At 42.9% G+C, this 22,000-nt stretch overlaps 1 protein-coding gene across 1 annotated transcript; it reads right to left on the bottom strand.

Moving 5' to 3' along the window:
- Positions 1-5,892: 5,892 nt before the first annotated feature.
- On the bottom strand, positions 5,893-10,289 carry LOC122935406. Its single transcript, XM_044291178.1, has 2 exons — positions 9,956-10,289; positions 5,893-6,257 (listed from the first exon to the last, which is right to left on the bottom strand). Exons 1-2 carry the CDS (start codon positions 10,287-10,289, stop codon positions 5,893-5,895), a joined length of 699 nt encoding a protein of 232 aa, XP_044147113.1.
- Positions 10,290-22,000: the final 11,711 nt, after the last annotated feature.

Here is a 22,000-nt window from a genome sequence, read left to right on the forward strand (position 1 = left end):
TGTAAAGATTATATTTGATGTATACGATCTAAGTCATTTATTGGAGGATTCAGATCCGATCCAGGTTTTGTTTCAGACACAGCTAGTATACAATTAATTGGGGTAGATACCCTATAAAAAGATCTCCATGTCAGGCATTTGCTGTTAACCACTGAAGATGGAACAGTGTTGTTCCGAAACGCGTTTGATATATACAGAAAGGATCAACTAGTAGCCATCTTATCAAAGATTTACAGCAAAGACTTATTGTCCATAAGTTACATCTTGGCTTCCTTTTCCCCCGCATCAGCGGTTTGGAGACTACTAGTACTAGTACAACACACAGCTGACGGACTGAGTCACGTGATCCATCTTGGCACACGTGGGACGCCACGTAGTGCAAATACAACGTGACTCCACCTCGAACGATCCAACACCGACTCCTCAGATTTACAGCGAAACTCAAAGTGTGCAGCCGCAACACGCACCGGACTGGTAATGTACACGAAAAATATCTGTGTGTATGTGTCCGCATTATAACCTACTTGGGTGTGAGAAGTGGATCACAGAGTGCTGTTAAAATTGTGAGGAGAACAAGTGCCTTTACTTAGGATCTCGCATGAGGTGTGGATCCGCTGAGCAGGACATTTTCTTTCTTTCCGGATACGTTGTTTTACATGAACAATTCTCTTATGAATAGAAGTACAGTGGTATGAGATCATTCCCACAGTCAATTGCATTTTTAGAAGTTTTATGTGGCATGTCAGAACCAATGAAGTATTGTTATTATTCATAGGATGGTTGGCTCTAGATTTTTCCATATTTCATATGCGATACTTACCACTATTGGATTAATGATCTGGGAGCGTCCTTCTATTTATGGAATGTGCAATAGGTTTTATTTATATTTAATAAATATTTATTTGACTAAGTCCATATTGCGCCAGATATTTTGTGTGCCCTCCATCTATATATTTTATCATTACAGATCACATCTGCTGTATTTCTGTAGTTATTAGTTAGGTTATAGCACCATCTAGCGGTCTTAAAAATGTACTACACTTTATTTGTCTGTTAATAAAGATTATTGTATTGTTGGGAGGTGCAAAGCATTGTGGAAGTGTAGTGCATTCTGGGAAAGAAAATCCCAGTCTCCATGTTACAGGACATCAGCAGCTCTGTCTCCTGCATATCTTCTTCTTAAACGCCACAATCCTTTTGCAAGTATATCTGGTCAGTGAGATCTGCCTTGTTTCAGGGACATTGTGTTATGCAGAGCTGTTTAGCTAGGTATAAGTGTCACTCAGGGAGTTATTTCTGTTAGCTAGCCATGCAATCTATGTATAGGCAGCCATTTTGGACATATGCCCAGTGTTAATGTAATATTATAATACATGCTGTTCTATGCTTCTGCTGATTCATGTTATGCCTTATCCTTATACAAGCCATTCGTATTCTTGTAGTTTTACCAATTCACAATCCTGTTGACCAATAAACAAGTTAGACTATAGAAAACAGTCCTCTTATTTGGAAGACAGGAATGGTTTATACTGAATGTCCGACTGCACACTGTGTGAACGTTTATTATTAAGACAGAACAGTAAAACAGATGCTAGTCACCAGCGATAGTGGATCTGACTACACGGAGCCGCCATCACACACACGGTCTTGCGTATAAGATTACAGCGGCTGCCATACAGTCACAAGAAGTGAGAGTGCAGCCCCCAGCAAGTGCAGCACGATACAGACCACACAAAGTCCGTTTCTACCTAGATTGAGTCCGCACAGAGACATTAAAGGGGTTGTCCCACTTCATAAAATAGGTTTTATCTAATCTATTTACCCCCACACAACATATCTTCCTATCCATGTTATTATCCAAAAGCTACCTTTCATTCAAAAAATCATGTAAAGCGATTCCTTTGTTGTTTTCTGTATCCCATGGATACGGCCTCTTTCGTCCGGCCGCATCGCTGTGCCGCGCCTGCGCACAACAGCTGAACAAGTACTCGGGCCGCCTCTCCATTCTTACAAGTACGCGCACGCCCGCGCATGCGCAAATACAGCAGGCGGGTGCCGGAATCAAATAGCCGGCACCCGACCTCTATGACAGGGAGCGGGACCTTAGGGGTTAACTGCCGCTGATCGCAGCCCCCTATCATAGAGGTCGGGTGCCGGCTATTTCACTCCGGCACCCACCTCCTGCATTTGTATTAACATTGGTGGCGCAGTGCGGCCCCCCCCCCCCCCCGGTATAATAAACATTGAGTGCGGCCACCCCCCCCAGTATAATAAACATTGAGTGAGGCCCCCCCCCAGTATAATAAACATTGAGTGCGGCCCCCCCCCAGTATAATATACATTGAGTGCGGCCCCCCCCCAGTATAATATACATTGAGTGCAGCCCCCTCCCAGTATAATAAACATTGGTGGCGCAGTGGGAAGTGCCAATGAGGGTTAAAAAAATAAATAAAAAATTAACTCACCTCCACCAATTGATCGCACAGCTGCCGGTCTCCTGTTCTATTTTCAGGACCTGTGGTGACGTCACTGAGCTAATCACATGGTCCATTACCATGGTGATGGATCATATGATGTACCATGTGATGACCACAGTGATGTCACCAAAGGTCCTTTCCCAGGTCCTAAAGAAAGAACAGGAGACCGGCAGCTGCGCAATCAATTGGAGGAGGTGAGTTAATTTTTTATTAATTTTTTTAACCCTCATTGGCACTTCCCACTGCGCCACCAATGTTTATTATACTGGGAGGGAGCCGCACTCAATGTATATTATACTGGGGGGGGGGGGTGGCCGCACTGAATGTATATTATACTGGGGGGGGGGTGGCCGCACTGAATGTATATTATACTGGGGGGGAGGGGCACACTCAATGTATATTATACTGGGGGGGGGTGGCCGCACTCAATGTATATTATACTGGGGGGGGAGGGGCGCACTCAATGTATATTATACTGGGGGGGGGGGGGGTGGCCGCACTCAATGTATATTATACTGGGGGGGGGGGTGGCCGCACTGAATGTATATTATACTGGGGGGGCGCACTAAATGTATATTATACTGGGGGGGGCCGCACTCAATGTTTATTATACTGGGGGGGGGGCGGGACCTCACATACGGCTCCATGTGGATGACTCATACACATGAACGAGCACGCAGGGTGAGTCATGAGGAGGCGTGGCCTTCACTCAACTGCCTGAGAACCAGGAAGTTATCAGGACATCTACTGCTGGTAAGATTAAAAAAGCAAAGTGGGACAACCCCTTTAAGCAGCCAGCAAACAGGCACATAATTTCCACTAGGCAGGCATCATCATATGGGACCAAGTCACGAGCAAGCTGCTCTAGCAAGTCCTCAATAAGAGAAATGTAAAAAGCTGTGTACTAGGTTGTACACAATGTGATACCTCTTGGCCCAAAACCACAATTGCGAGTGACGTCTTTTTGAAAGACATCACTCGCAATTGTGGTTTTGCGCCAAGAGGTATCACATTGTGTACGACCTAGTACACAGCTTTTTACAGTACTCTACATCACTCCTCTGGAGTGCTGGCAACTCCAAGGACTGAGAAGATTACGGCAGCATACCCCCTTTTGTCCGACCCCCTCCCCCCGCCTTTGCAAGTGTTGTACTGACACAAGCACAACACCAGAAGGTGAGTTTAACAATTGACACAGCACACTCTCTGAATCTGATACCCAAAACTTACTACCCTATGAGCGCCTTGTCTCCCGTTTATTTTGCCAAATTTGCTCAATAAGAGAGAGCCTGGAAAAGGAGAGTACTCCTGCAAGCGATACTAGTAAGACTTGCCGCAGAGAAAGAAGCGGCAGCCGCGAAAGCCAAAGCAGAGTACCTAGAAGCCATGGAGTACCCCGAATTTAAGAAACACAGTCAAGTATTTGGGCCAGACCTAGATTGACAAGATCCAGCACAGTCTCAGAATATGTCCATCAACATCCCAAGACAGATGACAACTGTGATCCAGTATATCAGACCGCTTATACAGAGTGCCAAAGATCCTACCTTGAACCACTGTACCTGAAGCAGGACGGTATAAGACAACACGATGCTGACCACAACTACCGCCCTACAGAACAAAAGCTACATCCTTCACTTCAACTTAAAGGGACACCCTTTGCGTCAGAATGGTATTATACAGACCCTAAAAGGTATGGTGATACACCACACAAGCAGCATAACAACACACCAGGTAGTGTTGGCGCCAATTAGGCCGCCATGGACTTCGCTAAGTTCTTTGCTAAACAGTTGCTGCTTACCAAAGGACTTATAAAGTCCACCGATCGCCCCGAGAACTACAGGGCATGGCGAGCCTCCTTCCAAAACGCCATAAGAGACTTAGATATTTCCTATAGTGAGGAGTTAGATCTCTTGGTAAAGTGGCTTGGAAGCGAGTCTGATGAACATGCCAAAAGAATCAGAGACATTAACATAAACTATCTGGGCAAAGGCCTAAAGATGGTGTGGGAAAGACTTGATGAGTGTTACGAGTCAATAGAAGCTATAGAAAATGTTTTTTTTTAAGAAAATTGATAATTTTCTCAGAATAGTGGGTAGGGGTCACCAGAAGCTCAGAGAACTCAGCGCCTTGTTAATAGAGGTACAGGTTTCTCAAGCAGAAGGAAATATGCCACGGCTAGCATTTCTAGACTTTGCCAGATGTGTCAACCCGATTGTCCAAAAACTCCCTTATAACCTACAGGAGAAGTGGATCGCGCATGGTTTTCAATATAAACAGGTTCACAATGTACCATTTCCCCCCTTTGTGGTGTTTGTAGACTTTGTAACTCAACAGGCAAGGATCAGAAATGATCCCAGTTTTGACTTTACATTGTCATCTCCCACTACCCCTGGTGTTAAACCTCATAAAGCACCAGTAGCAGTCCACAAAACTAACGTTGCCTCCACAGGTTCTCCTTACAGGCCGCTTAAGTCTTCTCAAGAAGAAAACAAACTCAAAGATCTTACCAAAGAATGCCCCCTGCACAAAAAAACACATTCTCTATTAAAATGCAGAGCCTTCAGGGAGAAGTATTTAGATAACCGCAAAGAACTATGCCAGGAACTGTAAGGTCAGTGTGACATGCACAGAATGCTGTAGTACAGAACACAACACGGCTTTACACCCTTGACCACCCTCTCAGGTATCACCAAAAGCAGAGGAGCATGACGGGAAACAGGTAGACACCACAGTAGTCACTTCTCACTGTACTGAGATCTGTAAAGGACTCGCACGAGGGAAGTCCTGTTTAAAAATCTGCCTAGTCAGAGTGTAGCGGAGAGCTGATATTCCACAGCCAATCTCCACCTAAGATCCCAGTGAGGCTCAGGAACAAGTATCATAAATCCATAGAGTAGTAATTCCAGCAGGCAAAATAGTCCAATAATATCCCAACAGCAATCCCAATGACTGGACGACACACAGCATCAGGAGCAGAACTAACTTTATTTGGACATGGCACACACTTTAAACCCCCCCAACAGCCTTATTTACATACAATGGGGCACATAGATGACCATGGTACAAGGAAGGGTGGGGACAGACAATAGCAAGGGCTGATGGGAGATGGAGGAGGGACAGAACAGCTAGATTACTGGTCTCCCAGTGTCCCTGAGACCACACCCTGCTGGGAAAAGAATGGGACAGGAAAAATAAAGGGGGAGGGGAGGAGGCACAGAAAAGCAATGCATCCAACACAGTAAACATTACAGTTTACAATACATAGCCATACAATCAACCGAATGTCGTCCTACATGATCCAAACAGGCCAGGCTAAATACAATCCGCTACACTGCTCCCCCTTGCCCACAAGCCGGCATACACAGTCTGATCCAGCACGGATCGGCTTGGGGATGTCCGGGGTGCTCACGGATCATTTTTCCAAATCAGTTTGTCTCGACAACCCGTCAGCGTTTCCATTTTGTTTGCCCGGGCGGTACTGAATATTAAAGTCAAAAGGCTGCAGCGCCAAACTCCAGCGCAGCAGCCTGGCATTGTCCCCAGCCACCCGGTTCAGCCATACTAACGGGTTGTGATCCGTGAGCAGGGAAAAAGCCTGTCCATATAAATACGGCTGTAACTTCTTTAGGGCCCACACCACAGCCAGGCATTCCTTCTCGATGGCGGCGTAGCTTACTTCTCTGGGTAACAGTTTGCGACTGATGTAAGCCACGGGGTGTTCTCCGCCATCGGCCCCAACTTGGCTCAGCACTGCCCCCAATCCAAACATAGAAGCGTCTGTGTGAACAAGAAAACGTTTAGTTGGATTGGGAGCTGCCAAGACAGGGGCATTAATAAGTGCATTTTTCAGATGTTGGAAGGCCTGCTCACACTCCGGGGTCCAGGTTACTTGGCGGGGAAGGTTCTTACGGGTCAGGTCAGTAAGGGGTTTGGCCAGGGCGCTATAATTGGGGACAAACTTTCTGTAATATCCTGCGGTCCCTAGAAATGCCAACACCTGAGTCTTAGTCCTAGGGGTAGGCCATTGGGCTACAGCCTCTACTTTGGCTGGTTCTGGCTTCTGTTTCCCACAACCCACTTGATGGCCCAGGTACTGTACCTCGGCCATTCCTATATTGCATTTGGCCGGTTTCAACGTCAAACCGGCCTCCCTAATCCTGTCTAGAACCGCTCCTATATGGGTTAAGTGCTCCTGCCAGGTATTGCTAAAAATTGCAATATCGTCGAGGTAGGCACAGGTGTAGTCCTGGAACCCATCTAGAAGTCGGTCCACCATCCGCTGGAACGTAGCCGGAGCGTTTTTCATCCCAAATGGCATAACCTTAAAGTGGTATAGGCCGAATGGGGTGACAAAGGCTGACTTAGGGATGGCGTCCGGAGCCAGGGGTATCTGCCAGTACCCCTTACACAGATCAATAGTAGTGAGGTATTGGCCTCTGGCCATCCGGTCTAGCAGTTCATCTATCCTGGGCATCGGATAAGCGTCTGATACAGTCTTTTCATTCAACCTCCGGTAGTCTACGCAGAAGCGGGTTGTACCGTCCCGCTTTGGTACGAGGACTACCGGAGATGCCCATGGGCTGTCTGAGGGCTCAATCACCCCCAGCTGGAGCATCTCGTCGATCTCCTTACGCATATTCTCTCGCACCACTTCAGGGATGCGGTACGGGGTCTGGCGCATGGGTAGTTGCCCTGGGGTTTCTACACTGTGAGTGGCCAGAGGAGTGTACCCAGGCACATTGGAGAAGGTCTCCTGCTTCTCTCTTAGCAGCTGTTGTACCTCGGTACGTTCCTGTGGGCTCAGCCAGTCCCCCAGTACAACTTCTCCTAAATCCCCAGACAGCTGACCGTCCCCCAGTAGATCCGGCAGGGGAAGACTGTCAAACTCTTCAGAGCTGGGTGCACAAATAGCGGTCACCTCTTCTGAGCGTTCCTGGTAGGGCTTCATCATGTTCACATGGAGCATTCGTCGCCCTCCGGTCCCTGCGCAGGGGCCAATTATATAAGTGGTGTCACACCTCTGTTCCACTACTTTATAAGGGCCTTGCCAGGCGGCCTGTAACTTATCATGTCGGACAGGTTACAAAATTAAAACTTTCTGCCCAACCTGGAAGCTACGGTCCCTGGCGCCCCGATCGTACCATGTGCGCTGGCGCGTCTGAGCCGCCTGGAGGTTTTCCTTTACCGTCTTGGTTAGAGCTTCCAAGCGATCTCGGAGCGCCAACACATATGGTACAATGGGGGTGCCGTCTGCGCTCCTGTCTCCCTCCCAATGCTCCCTAATTAAGTCCAGCGGTCCCCTTACTCTCCTCCCGAACAACAATTCGAATGGGGAGAATCCTGTGGATTCCTGCGGCACCTCCCGGTAAGCAAAGAGGAGGTGAGGCAGGAATCGTTCCCAGTCTCGGTGGGTCTCAGCAAAGGTTCGGAGCATTTGTTTTAAGGTGCCATTGAACCGCTCGCAGAGCCCGTTGGTCTGAGGATGGTAGGGGGCACTGATTATAGGTCTGATTTTGCAAAATTTCCAGAGGTGCTGGGTGACCTCTGCAGTGAATTGAGTACCCTGATCCGAGATGATCTCCCTGGGTAATCCCATCCGGGAGAAAATCTGCATCAAGGCCTCTGCCACGGTTTCTGCGTGGATGTTTGTCAAGGCTACGGCCTCTGGGTAGCGAGTGGCGTAATCCACCACCGTCAAAATATACCTCTTGCCAGAGGGGGTAGGTTTCCGGAGGGGACCTACTATATCTACGGCTATTCTATGGAACGGTTCCTCAATTATAGGTAGCGGGTGTAACTTTGCTTTCCGCTGGTCCCCCTCTTCCCTACCCTCTGGCACGTATCACAGGTGCTGCAATATTTGCGTACTCCCTGGCTAATTCCTGGCCAAAAGAAACTTTGGGTCAGCCGATATCTAGTACGACTGACCCCCAAATGTCCGGATAACGGAATATCGTGCGCTATCCGGAGCAGTTCGGCTCGGTACCTCTGTGGTACAACTAGCTGTCTCATAACGATCGGGTCTGACCCAGCTACCTGCTTGTCTGACTCCCTGTATAATAGCTGCCTATCCCATACAAATCTTTCCCCCTCCGCCCCCGGTTGGTCAGAGGTGACTTTGTCTCTATATACCTGTAGAGTAGGGTCAGTGATCACCTCTGCCACAAATTCGTCAGGAGGGGCCCAAGGGACACAGTCTAGGGAAGGGGAAGGTTGTCTTACCTGAACCTCCGGCAGTGTGTTGTAGTCCTGGGTGCGGGCCTGTTGCCTGGTGACCACTGGATGTGCTTCCTCAGTGGCTGTGGTTTGTGGCTCAAATGCAGATGTGAGCTTTCCCAGGTCATTTCCCAGTATCACCTCTGCGGGTAATTGGGGCATCAACCCCACCTCCACAGTCCCTGACCCCGCACCCCAATGCAAATGAACCCTTGCTGTATTCAGCCAATATACGGCTCCCCCAGCAACCCTGACAGCCACAGTCTTATTGGTTTTAGCTTTGTCCGCGACCAAGTGGCTTTGGACCAAGGTTATGGTTGCTCTCGAATCTCTGAGTCCCTGCAAAGGTTTCCCCTCCAGGTATACTGTTTGCCTGTGGTGCTGCCGATTATCCGCCTGTGCTTGTAGTGGGTTGGCTTCGTGGAGTACTTCCCACTGTTCTATAGTGGTGACTGGAACTGCAGAGCCATTAGCGGTGGGTGTCTCCTCCTGATAGTGGTGTGCTGCTGCTCTCGGTGGTGGTGGTGGTCCTGGTCGAATCCAGGTGGATCGGTCTCTAAGCTCCGGGCATTCCCGCTTGTACCTCTGGCACTGGTGGCATTGCACAGAGAAGGGTGGGCGAAACCTCGGTTGAGCCGCTGTAGGAGCTGGTGGGGGTAGCGGTCTCAGTGGTGTGTTGGTGCTAGCTGAAAATTGGTTTCCCCCTAGAGGTCGCACAGCTGGTTTAACACCCACAAGCTTGTGCTGCCTGCGGGCATCCAAATAGTCATCAGCCTTTTTAGCTGCTTCTGTGATAGACGTGGGGTTACGGTCTCTCACACATTCCTGCAGGTCTGCGGGTATCCCATCATAGAACTGTTCTAGTAGCAGCATTTGTAATAGGTCCTCCATGGACCGTGCCTGGTTCGCCTGTACCCATCCGAGGACTGCCCTTTGTAAACGGCAAGCCCATTCTGCATGCGAGTCTTTTTCAGCTTTTTTCAATTCCCTGAACCGTCTCCGGAATGCCTCTGGTGTCATAGCATATCGGGCCAGGATAACCTCTTTGACACGGCTGTAATTCCTAATTTCCGTATCTGGTATCGTACGGTAGGCTTCAGCTGCCCTCCCAGTTAACCGTCCTGCTAAGATGGGTACCCAATCTTCCATATGTATTTTATGTAACGTGCATAGTCTTTCAAAGTCTTGGAGGAATGCATCTATATCTTCCTCCGCTTCTACATACATTTTAAATGCCTGGTATGGAATTTTTGGCTTACCCTCTTGCACCATAGACACTGCTGGGCTTGGTGTTTGTGGTCTCCTTTGCCGCGTTATAAATTCTTGAACCTCTGTCATTGTCTTGGAGATAATTTCCACTGGTGGGTTCTCCCCATAAAATGACAATCTGAATAAGAGCTGCCTTTGGAACTCTGCTTGCTCTGTTCCGTCTGTCTCGTCCCTCTGTGCAGTGACCGAATCATCCTCTGCTCGGATTTCTGCCATTATTTCAGAGATAAGTGTTGCCTTTGTTTTGTTGCTGGCTGAAATACCTCTTGCTTCCAGAAGATCTTTAAGTGTGGATCGTTTTAAAGTGGAGTAATCAATCTCCATTAATCCTTTTTCCTCTGTGAGTCTGGATCCCAGCGCTGCCAACCAATGTAGCGGAGAGCTGATATTCCACAGCCAATCTCCACCTAAGATCCCAGTGAGGCTCATAAATCCATAGAGTAGTAATTCCAGCAGGCAAAATAGTCCAATAATATCCCAACAGCAATCCCAATGACTGGACGACACACAGCATCAGGAGCAGAACTAACTTTATTTGGACATGGCACACACTTTAGACCCCCCAACAGCCTTATTTACATACAATGGGGCACATACATGACCATGGTACAAGGAAGGGTGGGGGCAGACAATAGCAAGGGCTGATGGGAGATGGAGGAGGGACAGAACAGCTAGATTACTGGTCTCCCAGTGTCCTTGAGACCACACCCTGCTGGGAAAAGAATGGGACAGGAAAAATAAAGGGGGAGGGGAGGAGGCACAGAATAGCAATGCATCCAACACAGTAAACATTACAGTTTACAATACATAGCCATACAATCAACCGAATGTCGTCCTACATGATCCAAACAGGCCAGGCTAAATACAATCCGCTACACAGAGTTTATCCGGTCGGTCACTGAGGTAAGGCAATCAAGGTACATGCAATCTTGGATGATCAAAGCAATCGGTCTTTAGCTAAATCCACCTTCTTTGACACCTTCAATATCGTAGGGCCCGGATCTCCCTACTCCTTAAGGACATGTGCAGGTACCGATGAGACGGCGGGGAGTAAAGCAACTGGGTACAAGGTGGAGTCCATAGATGGTCAGACCTGCTTGTCCCTGCTAACCGTACTGGAGTGCAGTCGCATTCCTGACAACGGGCCTGAGATACCTACACCAGAGGTAGGAAGGTTACCACCCTCAATTGAAGCGTATTGTCACGACCGCTATCCCAGCAGCAGTCATGTCGCACCAGACGGAGGGGAAGGGGGACCCTTATCTACGGATGGGAAATAGAACGGTCACCCCTGACTAACCCTAAGCTGGCACCTGTCTGCCCTGATACCCTAGACGGGGTGTGAACCCGTGCGGCGAGCAGGATGCCTAAACCCTCAGTCACCCTAACAAGACTAGACTGGGGAAAGGCCGATGGGAGCACTAGTCACCATCACTCAGGTCTAGGAGAACAACAGGGGAAGACAGCAACAAACAAACAATCTAACATAAATAGACTTATCCAGTCACGAGCAGAGAAGGTGATCCCAAACAACGACAGTCCACGCCAGACAAGAGCTCCACAGCAATACCGTCAAATGATCTCCTTCAAAGGCCACAATAGCACTGGAAGTAAGGACTATATCTGGCAATGACTGCAAGTGAAACTGAAACTAATATAGTAGCTGGGAGTGGCAGACAGGACTCACCTGAGAAGGATGCCTACAAACTCCCAGTCAGGACAAAAAGGTTCACAAGGCAAAACCCGGATGACATACCCTGAACCACGGAGCAAACTCACAAGCTATCGCGAGTAGCAAGTCGCTGCGAACTTCTCCTCCCAGACCTGTCTGGATCAGTCACAGTCGTGACACGTATAGCTCACCTGATACCGGAACTGGACTTAAAAGCCCCGATAGTCTTACTCCTTGGAAGAGACCTACTACGAGTTCACAAGGCTAGAGGACATATTAACAGTTCTCAGAACGCACCATACGCCCAGAGACTTGACCTAGGATGGGTCATCATAGGAGACGTCTGTTTAGGAAGAGCACATAAGCCAACCTCAGTCAATAGTATGCTCACCAACACACTTGAAAATGGATGTCCTTCCCTATTCCAGCCATGTCAGAGCAGTTTTCTAATAAAAAGAATTGCCATACAGAGCTCCTGTGCCTTGTCCTTTTGCAGATACCTCCTGTGAAGACCACGCCTACAATGGTGAGCAAGATCACTTAGCGTGCACAGTTTTCCACAGGACAAGAAAAGACAACAAGGTCGCAATGTCCATAGACGACAGGCTGTTCTTGGAGATCATGTATCAAGGAATAGTACAGATGTAGCAGCGCTAGCGATCACAGTGGAATTTTGTGAGCGCAGAGCGATATTGTTTTTCATTGGAGAAGGAAGTCTACACACCCCTGTTAAAATGTCAGGTTCCTGTGATGTAAAAAAATTAGACAAAGATAAATAATTTCAGAACTTTTTCCACCTTTAATGTGACCTATAAACTGTACAACTCAATTGAAAAAGAGGTAGAAGGAAGAAATATATGTAAAAATAAAATAATATGGTTGTATTAGTGTGCACACCCTTGAACTAATACTTTATTGAAGCACCTTTTGATTTTATTACAGCACTCTTTTTGGGTATGAGTCTATCTGCATGGCACATTTTGACTTGGCAAGATTTGCCCACTTTTCTTTGCAAAAACACTCCAAATCTGTCAGATTGCGAGGGCATCTCCTGTGCACAGCCCTCTTCAGATCACCCCCCAGATTTTCAATTGGATTCAGGTCTGGGCTCTGGCTGGGCCATTCCAAAACTGTAATCTTCTTCTGGTGAAGCCATTCCGTTGTTGATTTGGATGTATGCTTTGGGTCGTTGTCATGCTGAAAGATGAAGTTCCTCTTCATGTTCAGCTTTCTAACAGAAGCCTGAAGGTTTTGTGCCAATATTGACTGGTATTTGGAACTGTTCATAATTCCCTCTAGATTAACTAAGGCCCCAGTTCCAGCTGAAGAAAAACAGCCCCAAAGCATGATGCTGCCACCACCATGCTTCACTGTGGGTATGGTGTTTTTTTTGTGATGTGCAGTGTTGTTTTTGCGCCAAAGATATCTTTTGGAATTATGGCCAAAAAGTTCAACCTTGGTTTCATCAGACCATAACACCTTGTGCAGTGTTGTTTTTGCGCCAAAGATATCTTTTGGAATTATGGCCAAAAAGTTCAACCTTGGTTTCATCAGACCATAACACCTTTTCCCACATGCTTTTGGGAGACTTTAGATGCGTTTTTGCAAAATCTAGCCTGGCTTGGATGTTTTACTTCGTAAGAAAAGGCTTTCGTCTTGCCACTCTACCCCATAGCCCAGAGATATGAAGAATACGGGAGATTGTTGTCACATGTACCACACAGCCAGTACTTGCCCGATATTCCTGCAGCTTTAATGTTGCTGTAGACCAGTTTTCTTCTCGTCTTTTCATCAATTTTGGGGGGAGGTCCAGTTCTTGGTAATTATGAAGAGATATGGTGGCTCACTCTGTTTATAGTTATGGAGTGGGTGCTGCTAAGCCTGGTATGACTCACCCAGTCATAAGTAAAACAATGTAAAAGATATAGAAAGGCTGAGCACTCACCACCTAGGCCAGACGGAGACACAGACCATGTAGTAAATGACAATTTTTATTATACCTAACTGTAGACAATTAAAATCTATATTAAAACAAAAGATAATAATAGTAATAAAATCGCATAATATATCACCACATCTAATATAAATAATCAGCTAGAAGAATAAATGTTGATAGTCGAATGGGATAAAAAATCGATAAGAATAAATCGATAAAATAATCGGTGAGGATTTCGATATGAACTTCGCCAATAAAATACTCAATATTCATGCAAATGGAGCTGTGAACAAAATCCGTACTCTATAAAGTCTATTCGATCGTTTGGAGTCAGTTCGATCATATGAATAGATTCGGCATATAGTCAGTTAGTGGATTACACCTCTTAATGTAATTCAATTGCTGTCTGACATGAGGTTGCAGTGGCGTCCCACGTGGCTCACAATGTCAGATCCGGCGGTACCTGATTCCAGTCGATTTTTCTGAGTAGTTCGGGTAGTCATATGTTCCCAATCCGAACAATCTCCCGATGATGTTCACCGAATTTAGAGTCAGGACCTGGTTTAGAGATATCGAGGTGTTTGTTCCACGCTGAGAAGGTCGGATTTCGACAGAGTTTGAAGTCCAATTATCAGGATGTTGGGGTCTTCTAAATGTCCATCAGCTGATGTACAGGTCTTGCAGTAACTAGACGCGTTTCGGAGTCCTTTCCTGGCCCCTTCCTCAGTGGTGACCCGTAGTGGGAGTGTGCCCCCTTTTATACATAACTTCCTTTAGGATCAGATAAAACGAAAGTATGGTGTGGATCCGATCAGATGGAAATTCTGGTATGGAATAATCGAAATAATGATTCATATTGAAAAAGAGCACTTTCAAAACTTGTACTTATATAGTCATTTTTGGCGATAGTCTCTTCTAACATTTCCCATTGAATTCTGTCATCATTATGCATAAATTTTCGTGTGCGTTATCAATGCGGTTTTAAAAACGCAGATCCGTTTTTTTTCAATAAAGATGCGTTTTGTTGTCCTTTACCTATATACATATTAATTATATCAATTTACATTTATTTTAACCATTAAAATGTGACATAAAACACATAAAAAAATGTATAGAAAAATGAAATAAGATCTATGCATTAATAGAGTGTGGATTAAAATTTTTCATTCTTGTCCAATCATAGCTTTATTGGAGGTGAGGAAAGAGTGGAAGCCCCCCACCTAAAGGGGACCAGAGTGGGTATTAAATCCACCTCTGGGCCACGTCGGGTGGAGGGCTGCCACCCTCAGATGTAACTTAAAGAAAGCCGAAAATTTCAGATTCGGCATTCAAGCCCATAGGTGTGATTGAATCGAAATTGAATATAAATCGCGACTCAACACGGGACATATGTTTAATAATATCTCCTCCTCTCCAATGCGGCTTGACTTTTTCAATAGCAGCAAAGGAGAGACAACTAGGATCTTGATTATGATACAATTTAAAATGTCTCGAGACAGTGTGTTTGTCTGATCCACTCCTAATTTTGGTAAAATGTTCAGAAATTCTTTCTTTTAGAGTTCTTTTCGTGCGTCCTATATATTGTTTGTCGCACGGACATTGGAGAATATAAATAACATTTTTACTATTACACGTTAAAAAATCCTGTATTTCGTGTATAAAACCATTAGAAGTGGATGAAATTTTCATAGTTTTTTTATTGAAGCGTGTCTTTTTACAGTTAGAACAAGTATTGCACCTAAAGAAACCTTTCAAGTGAAGCCATCCATGTATAGATGGAGCCGAAGTAGAATTCCCAGATTTGACAGTGGGGGCAATTTTCAGACCCAGATTTGGGGCCTTAGTATAGATAATGGTTGGTTCTCTTGGTAATAATGCTCCAATAATTTTGTCTTTCTGGATGAAATGCCAATGTTTATTGATAATTCTTTCAATTTTTTTATAGTGTGTGTTAAAGGGAAGAACAATATTTATGCGTTCTAATTGTGACATATTTTCTTGTTCTATCGGATTTTCCATCTCCTTAGGAGTTTTGTTGAAAAAAGATTGTTTATCTAATTGTTTGATCTTATTTAACGAATCTTCAACACATTTTGTAGGATAATTTCTCTCTTTAAATTGTGATTTTAATATTTCGGCTTCTTGCTCAAAGGTTTCACTATTAGTGCAATTCTTCTTCAGGCGTCTGAATTGGCTACTCGGGATATTGAGTTAATGACAGCTAGAATGGAGGATAAAGCTGTTTCTAGCTGTAGGTTTTTGGTATGTCGAGCATATTAATTTATCTTGTTCAACTTTAATGTTAAGATCCAAAAATTCTAGATGTGTTTTGCTAATATTGGAGGAGAAACAAAGATTCCATTTATTTAGATTAATCTTATCCAAAAAGGAAATTAATGTTGTTTCATTTCCCCTCCAAATGAAGATCACGTCATCGATATAACGGTACCACAGCACCAGGTCCGACCCCAGCATATGATTAATAGTCAGTTCTTCCCACTCTGCCATAAACAGATTGGCATAGCTGGGGGTGAACCTGGTGCCCATAGCTGTCCCGGTAATTTGAAGGTAATAGTCTGCATCAAAGTAAAAATAATTATGTTTTAAAATCAGTTCTACACCCTCTGCTATAAAATCAATTTGCTCATCGTGGAATAATTTGCTACTTTTAAGTTGATTTTTCATCGCCGCTACTCCCTGTATGTGATCAATCGATAGTAAAACTCCCTGTTTTTTATTGTTTACCCAAAGTCCACAAAGATCCAGTTAATCCACCGGGCCGCGCCATTATTTCGGGAATCGGCTCATTAACAGCAAATCTCTCTCAATATATAGACAATCTACTTCAACCTGTTGTAAAAAAAAACCAGATCTTACATTAAAGATACAACCCAAGTGGTAGAAATTATGGAAAAATTAAAATATGATCCCCAATGGATTTTGGGCACTTTAGATGTTCAAACGCTATACACATCGATTGATCACATACAGGGAGTAGCGGCGATGAAAAATCAACTTAAAAGTAGCAAACTATTCCACGATGAGCAAATTGATTTTATAGCAGAGGGTGTAGAACTGATTTTAAAACATAATTATTTTTACTTTGATGCAGACTATTACCTTCTAATTACTGGGACAGCTATGGGCACCAGGTTCGTCCCCAGCTATGCCAATCTGTTTATGGCAGAGTGGGAAGAACTAACTATTAATCATATGCTGGGGTCGGACCTGGTGCTGTGGTACCGTTATATCGATGATGTGATCTTCATTTGGAGGGGAAATGAAACAACATTAATTTCCTTTTTGGATAAGATTAATCTAAATAAATGGAATCTTCGTTTCTCCTCCAATATTAGCAAAACACATCTAGAATTTTTGGATCTTAACATTAAAGTTGAACAAGATAAATTAATATGCTCGACATACCAAAAACCTACAGCTAGAAACAGCTTTATCCTCCATTCTAGCTGTCATTTACTCAATATCCCGAGTAGCCAATTCAGACGCCTGAAGAGGAATTGCACTAATAGTGAAACCTTTGAGCAAGAAGCCGAAATATTAAAATCACAATTTAAAGAGAGAAATTATCCTACAAAATGTGTTGAAGATTCGTTAAATAAGATCAAACAATTAGATAGACAATCTTTTTTCAACAAAACTTCTAAGGAGATGGAAAATCCGATAGAACAAGAAAATATGTCACAATTAGAACGCATAAATATTGTTCTTCCCTTTAACACACACTATAAAAAAATTGAAAGAATTATCAATAAACATTGGCATTTCATCCAGAAAGACAAAATTATTGGAGCATTATTACCAAGAAAACCAACTATTATCTATACTAAGGCCCCAAATCTGGGTCTGAAAATTGCCCCCACTGTCAAATCTGGGAATTCTACTTCGGCTCCATCTATACATGGATGGCTTCACTTGAAAGGTTTCTTTAGGTGCAATACTTGTTCTAACTGTAAAAAGACACGCTTCAATAAAAAAACAATGAAAATTTCATCCACTTCTAATGGTTTTATACACGAAATACAGGATTTTTTAACGTGTAATAGTAAAAATGTTATTTATATTCTCCAATGTCCTGTGCGACAAACAATATATAGGACGTACGAAAAGAAATCTAAAAGAAAGAATTTCTGAACATTTTACCAAAATTAGGAGTGGATCAGACAAACACACTGTCTCGAGACATTTTAAATTGTATCATAATCAAGATCCTAGTTGTCTCTCCTTCGCTGCTATTGAAAAAGTCAAGCCGCATTGGAGAGGAGGAGATATTATTAAACATATGTCCCGTGTTGAGTCGCGATTTATATTCAATTTCGATTCAATCACACCTATGGGCTTGAATGCCGAATCTGAAATTTTTGGCTTTCTTTAAGTTACATCTGAGGGTGGCAGCCCTCCACCCGACGTGGCCCAGAGGTGGATTTAATACCCACTCTGGTCCCCTTTAGGTGGGGGGCTGCCACTCTTTCCTCACCTCCAATAAAGCTATGATTGGACAAGAATGAAAAATTTTAATCCACACTCTATTAATGCATAGATCTTATTTCATTTTTCTATACATTTTTTTATGTGTTTTATGTCACATTTTAATGGTTAAAATAAATGTAAATTGATATAATTAATATGTATATAGGTAAAGGACAACAAAACGCATCTTTATTGAAAAACAATTGACAGCAATTGAATTACATTAAGAGGTGTAATCCACTAACTGACTATATGCCGAATCTATTCATATGATCGAACTGACTCCAAACGATCGAATAGACTTTATAGAGTACGGATTTTGTTCACAGCTCCATTTGCATGAATATCGGGTATTTTATTGGCGAAGTTCATATCGAAATCCTCACCGATTATTTTATCGATTTATTCTTATCGATTTTTTTATCCCATTCGACTATCAACATTTATTCTTCTAGCTGATTATTTATATTAGATGTGGTGATATATTATGCGATTTTATTACTATTATTATCTTTTGTTTTAATATAGATTTTAATTGTCTACAGTTAGGTATAATAAAAATTGTAATTTACTACATGGTCTGTGTCTCCGTCTGGCCTAGGTGGTGAGTGCTCAGCCTTTCTATATCTTTTACACAGTTCTTGGTAATGTCACTGTTGTGAGAGTGTGCCATCACATTTTTATATACCAAACTATATTGACCACACGGTTCTTGGGTGTACCGGTGATCGAGCACCTCTAGCCATAATACTAGATTCGTGAGCCACTGAACAACTACATTGTAATGTCACTGTTGTGCCATATTTTCTCCACTTGATGATGACTGTCTTCACTGTGTTCCATGGTATATCTAATGCCTTGGAAATTCTTTTGTACATTTCTCCTGACTGATACCTTTTAACAATGAGATCCTTCTGATGCTTTGGAAGCTCTCTGTGACCATGGCTTTTGCTGTGGGATGTGACTAAGAAAATTTCTGGAAAGACCAGGTAGAGCAGCTGAACTTTACTTGGGGTTAATCAGAGGCACTTTAAATGATGGCAGGTGTATGCTGACTCCTATTTAACATGATTTTAAATGTGATTGCTTAATTCTGAACACAGCTACATCCTTAGTTATAAGAGGGTGTGCACACTTATGCAACCACATTATTTTAGGTGTTTTTTTCTTCCATCCACCTAAAAGATTTCAGTTTGTTTTTCAATTGAGTTGTACAGTTTATAGGTCACATTAAAGGCGGAAAAAGTTCTGAAATTATTTATCTTTGTCTCATTTCTTTTACGTCACAGAAACCTGACATTTTAACAGGGGTGTGTAGACTTTTTATATCCATTGTATATATATATATATATAAATTGGTATTTTATTATTTAATCCCCCACGTACAATTCCCCCCTCCTTCTCCCATTTTCAGGATGGCCTGAGCGGTTAGCAGCATACAGCTCACACTCTGCTTGAAATGGCCGACATCAGTGCTGACACTGATGTCAGCCCTTTAATCCCTTACATGCCACGGTCCATAGGGACCGCTGTATGGAAAGGGTTAACAGGGAGGGAGCTCCCTCCCTCTCCCATCGGGCCGCTGCTGTGCCGTTACAGCAACACGATGCTTGAAGTGTTCACAGAGGGAAGGAGCTCCCTCTCTTCACCATCTGGCCGCTGTTTTGCTGTGGCAGTGTCCCAATGGTTACCATGGCAACCGGACACCCTTTACAGGCTTCTGTATAGATAATGAATATACTTCTAATGAGAAAGCTCATCGGGATATGGCCCAGCATGCTTCAACACTCAGCTGCTATAATTAATATTAAATTAGATGGCTGATTCTATATATAAAAAGTTGAAATCAGCAAGCCAGGCGCACCACCATATTCTCCATCTATTGTTCTTGTTCTATTTTTTTCCTTGGGGAACAATAGATGGAGAATGTGGGGGTTGAGTGCGCCTGGCTTGCTGATTTCAACTAGTCAGCGCTTCTACTAAATATTGTGAAGTGATTATCCTGAATACTAGAATCAACATTTGGATTATGGACTAACTTCTAGGTTCATAATATTTGCGGTATCCATCCACAATAGATAGGCTCCTCATATTGGTCATTTATACATTATACAATTACTGTTCTGATTATATATCAAATATTATAGGGGTATATTGAGGGGTATTATATGCTAATGCTCTACGTTTTTGTGGGAATTAAGTGCTTATCACTGACAGTATCAACACTCATTCATTTATACAACCAGTTTTTTTCATATATCACTTTATTCATACAATCATGTATTTCAATTATTTAGTCATTCATATATTCATTTAATCATGTACTGCAATTGAGAATACAATATGTATGTGTATGAACTTCAGATAATTTATCTTTATTTTTTATTTTTATTTATTTTTTGGGTGAATGTGTATATAATTCTATATTTGTTTTTAACATTTTTAGTAAATAATTGGTCCTGTATGAAATCTAAAATTCTTTTCATTCTGCATCCAACTAATTTCCGTCTAATTTCAGAAGTAACCCTGAGGCCTAATGCTGACCCAATGGCTGTTTACTCCATCACTGCTTGTCCTCACAATGCCTTGCATATTGTATACTCCTGATGGCTGTGTCATTATAATGCCTTTGATCCGGTTCATATGGCTCTGACTTGTTCAGTATTTATTAGCTTCTTCCGCACTTTCATGATGTAAATAAAATGTTCTTTTTGAAAAAATTTCGTCTTTGTTTGCAATTAGATTTTGTTCGTCAATAAGAAGAATATGTTGAGTTATCGGAAAAATCAATAAAAGCTGTTTGTTTTCGTCTGCCTGAAAAAATGTACCACTATTTAAAATGTGTGAAGCTCAATAACCCCTGATGTTCATTTATGAACCACTGAAATAAAATTGGGTTTGATGGTAAACCCAAACCCAAAGTACAGTAAACAAAATAAGGGAGAAAAATGAAAAGTTTTCTATAGGTTTTCATAAAATTTGAAAGAAAGAATTTTAGCAGCTCACCCTCCCATTCACTCTGGACCTGGTGCTCTTGTCAAAGTGACTCACCCCATCGCAAAAAAGTATAATTATGTATGTACATGACAGATACTCAATGTTTGAAACCACTCAGAGATTATTAACCAAGGTAAGTATTTAATATTTCTAACACATACAAAGTAAAACATTTAATAAAACATTCTAGAACGTAATTTAAAATAAAATATAGTATAAAATGGAGTATAGATGGCGATATTAAACTGAGATCTGTATGTATGTCAGGGCGACCAAGACACGAGATGACCAAAAATGGAGCTGACGTCTACACAGTTACCAGTTGTTGCCAAAATATAATCTGTATTACACATGAGATGTTCTTTTTTATTAGTAGTGTTTGCTGTTTTTTTTCCACCATGGAAAGTACTGTAACATATAAATTGTTAGATGTCTCTTATGGATCTTTGAGCATCTTTTGATACTTTTAAATGTCACTTTAGATTCTTGCAGTATCATGAAGGGAAAACATCATAGCAATATCAAAGTTTTATGAGGTGGAAACATCATGGTAAAATAGCTTGGTGGATCTCTTATTTCAAACCAATGTGATACCTTTGGATATATATTATTTTAAATATCCGCTGTATGTATTATATCATTCTCACGTAAAATTATGCCCACTATGTGGTTATATAAAATCCTGTGGCGGAGGCAGTTTATTTGTATTATTTGTTCGGACATTTGATTACCAAGCATTGATACCCACATAAGATAAACCCTGCACATATATGTGCCCCTATTATATTATCCTATTTATTTATGCTGCATTATACACCTGATGTCACTACTGATGTAGGTACATTAATATACACATACTATATTTAATTTTATTTGATGTTTATTATTACCAGTTTTTTAATTGCTATTTTTATCCTCATTTCGCCTTATTTTATAACATTC

Source organism: Bufo gargarizans, chromosome 4 (genome assembly GCF_014858855.1).
Source record: "Bufo gargarizans isolate SCDJY-AF-19 chromosome 4, ASM1485885v1, whole genome shotgun sequence".
NCBI classification, from domain to species: Eukaryota; Metazoa; Chordata; class Amphibia; order Anura; family Bufonidae; genus Bufo; species Bufo gargarizans.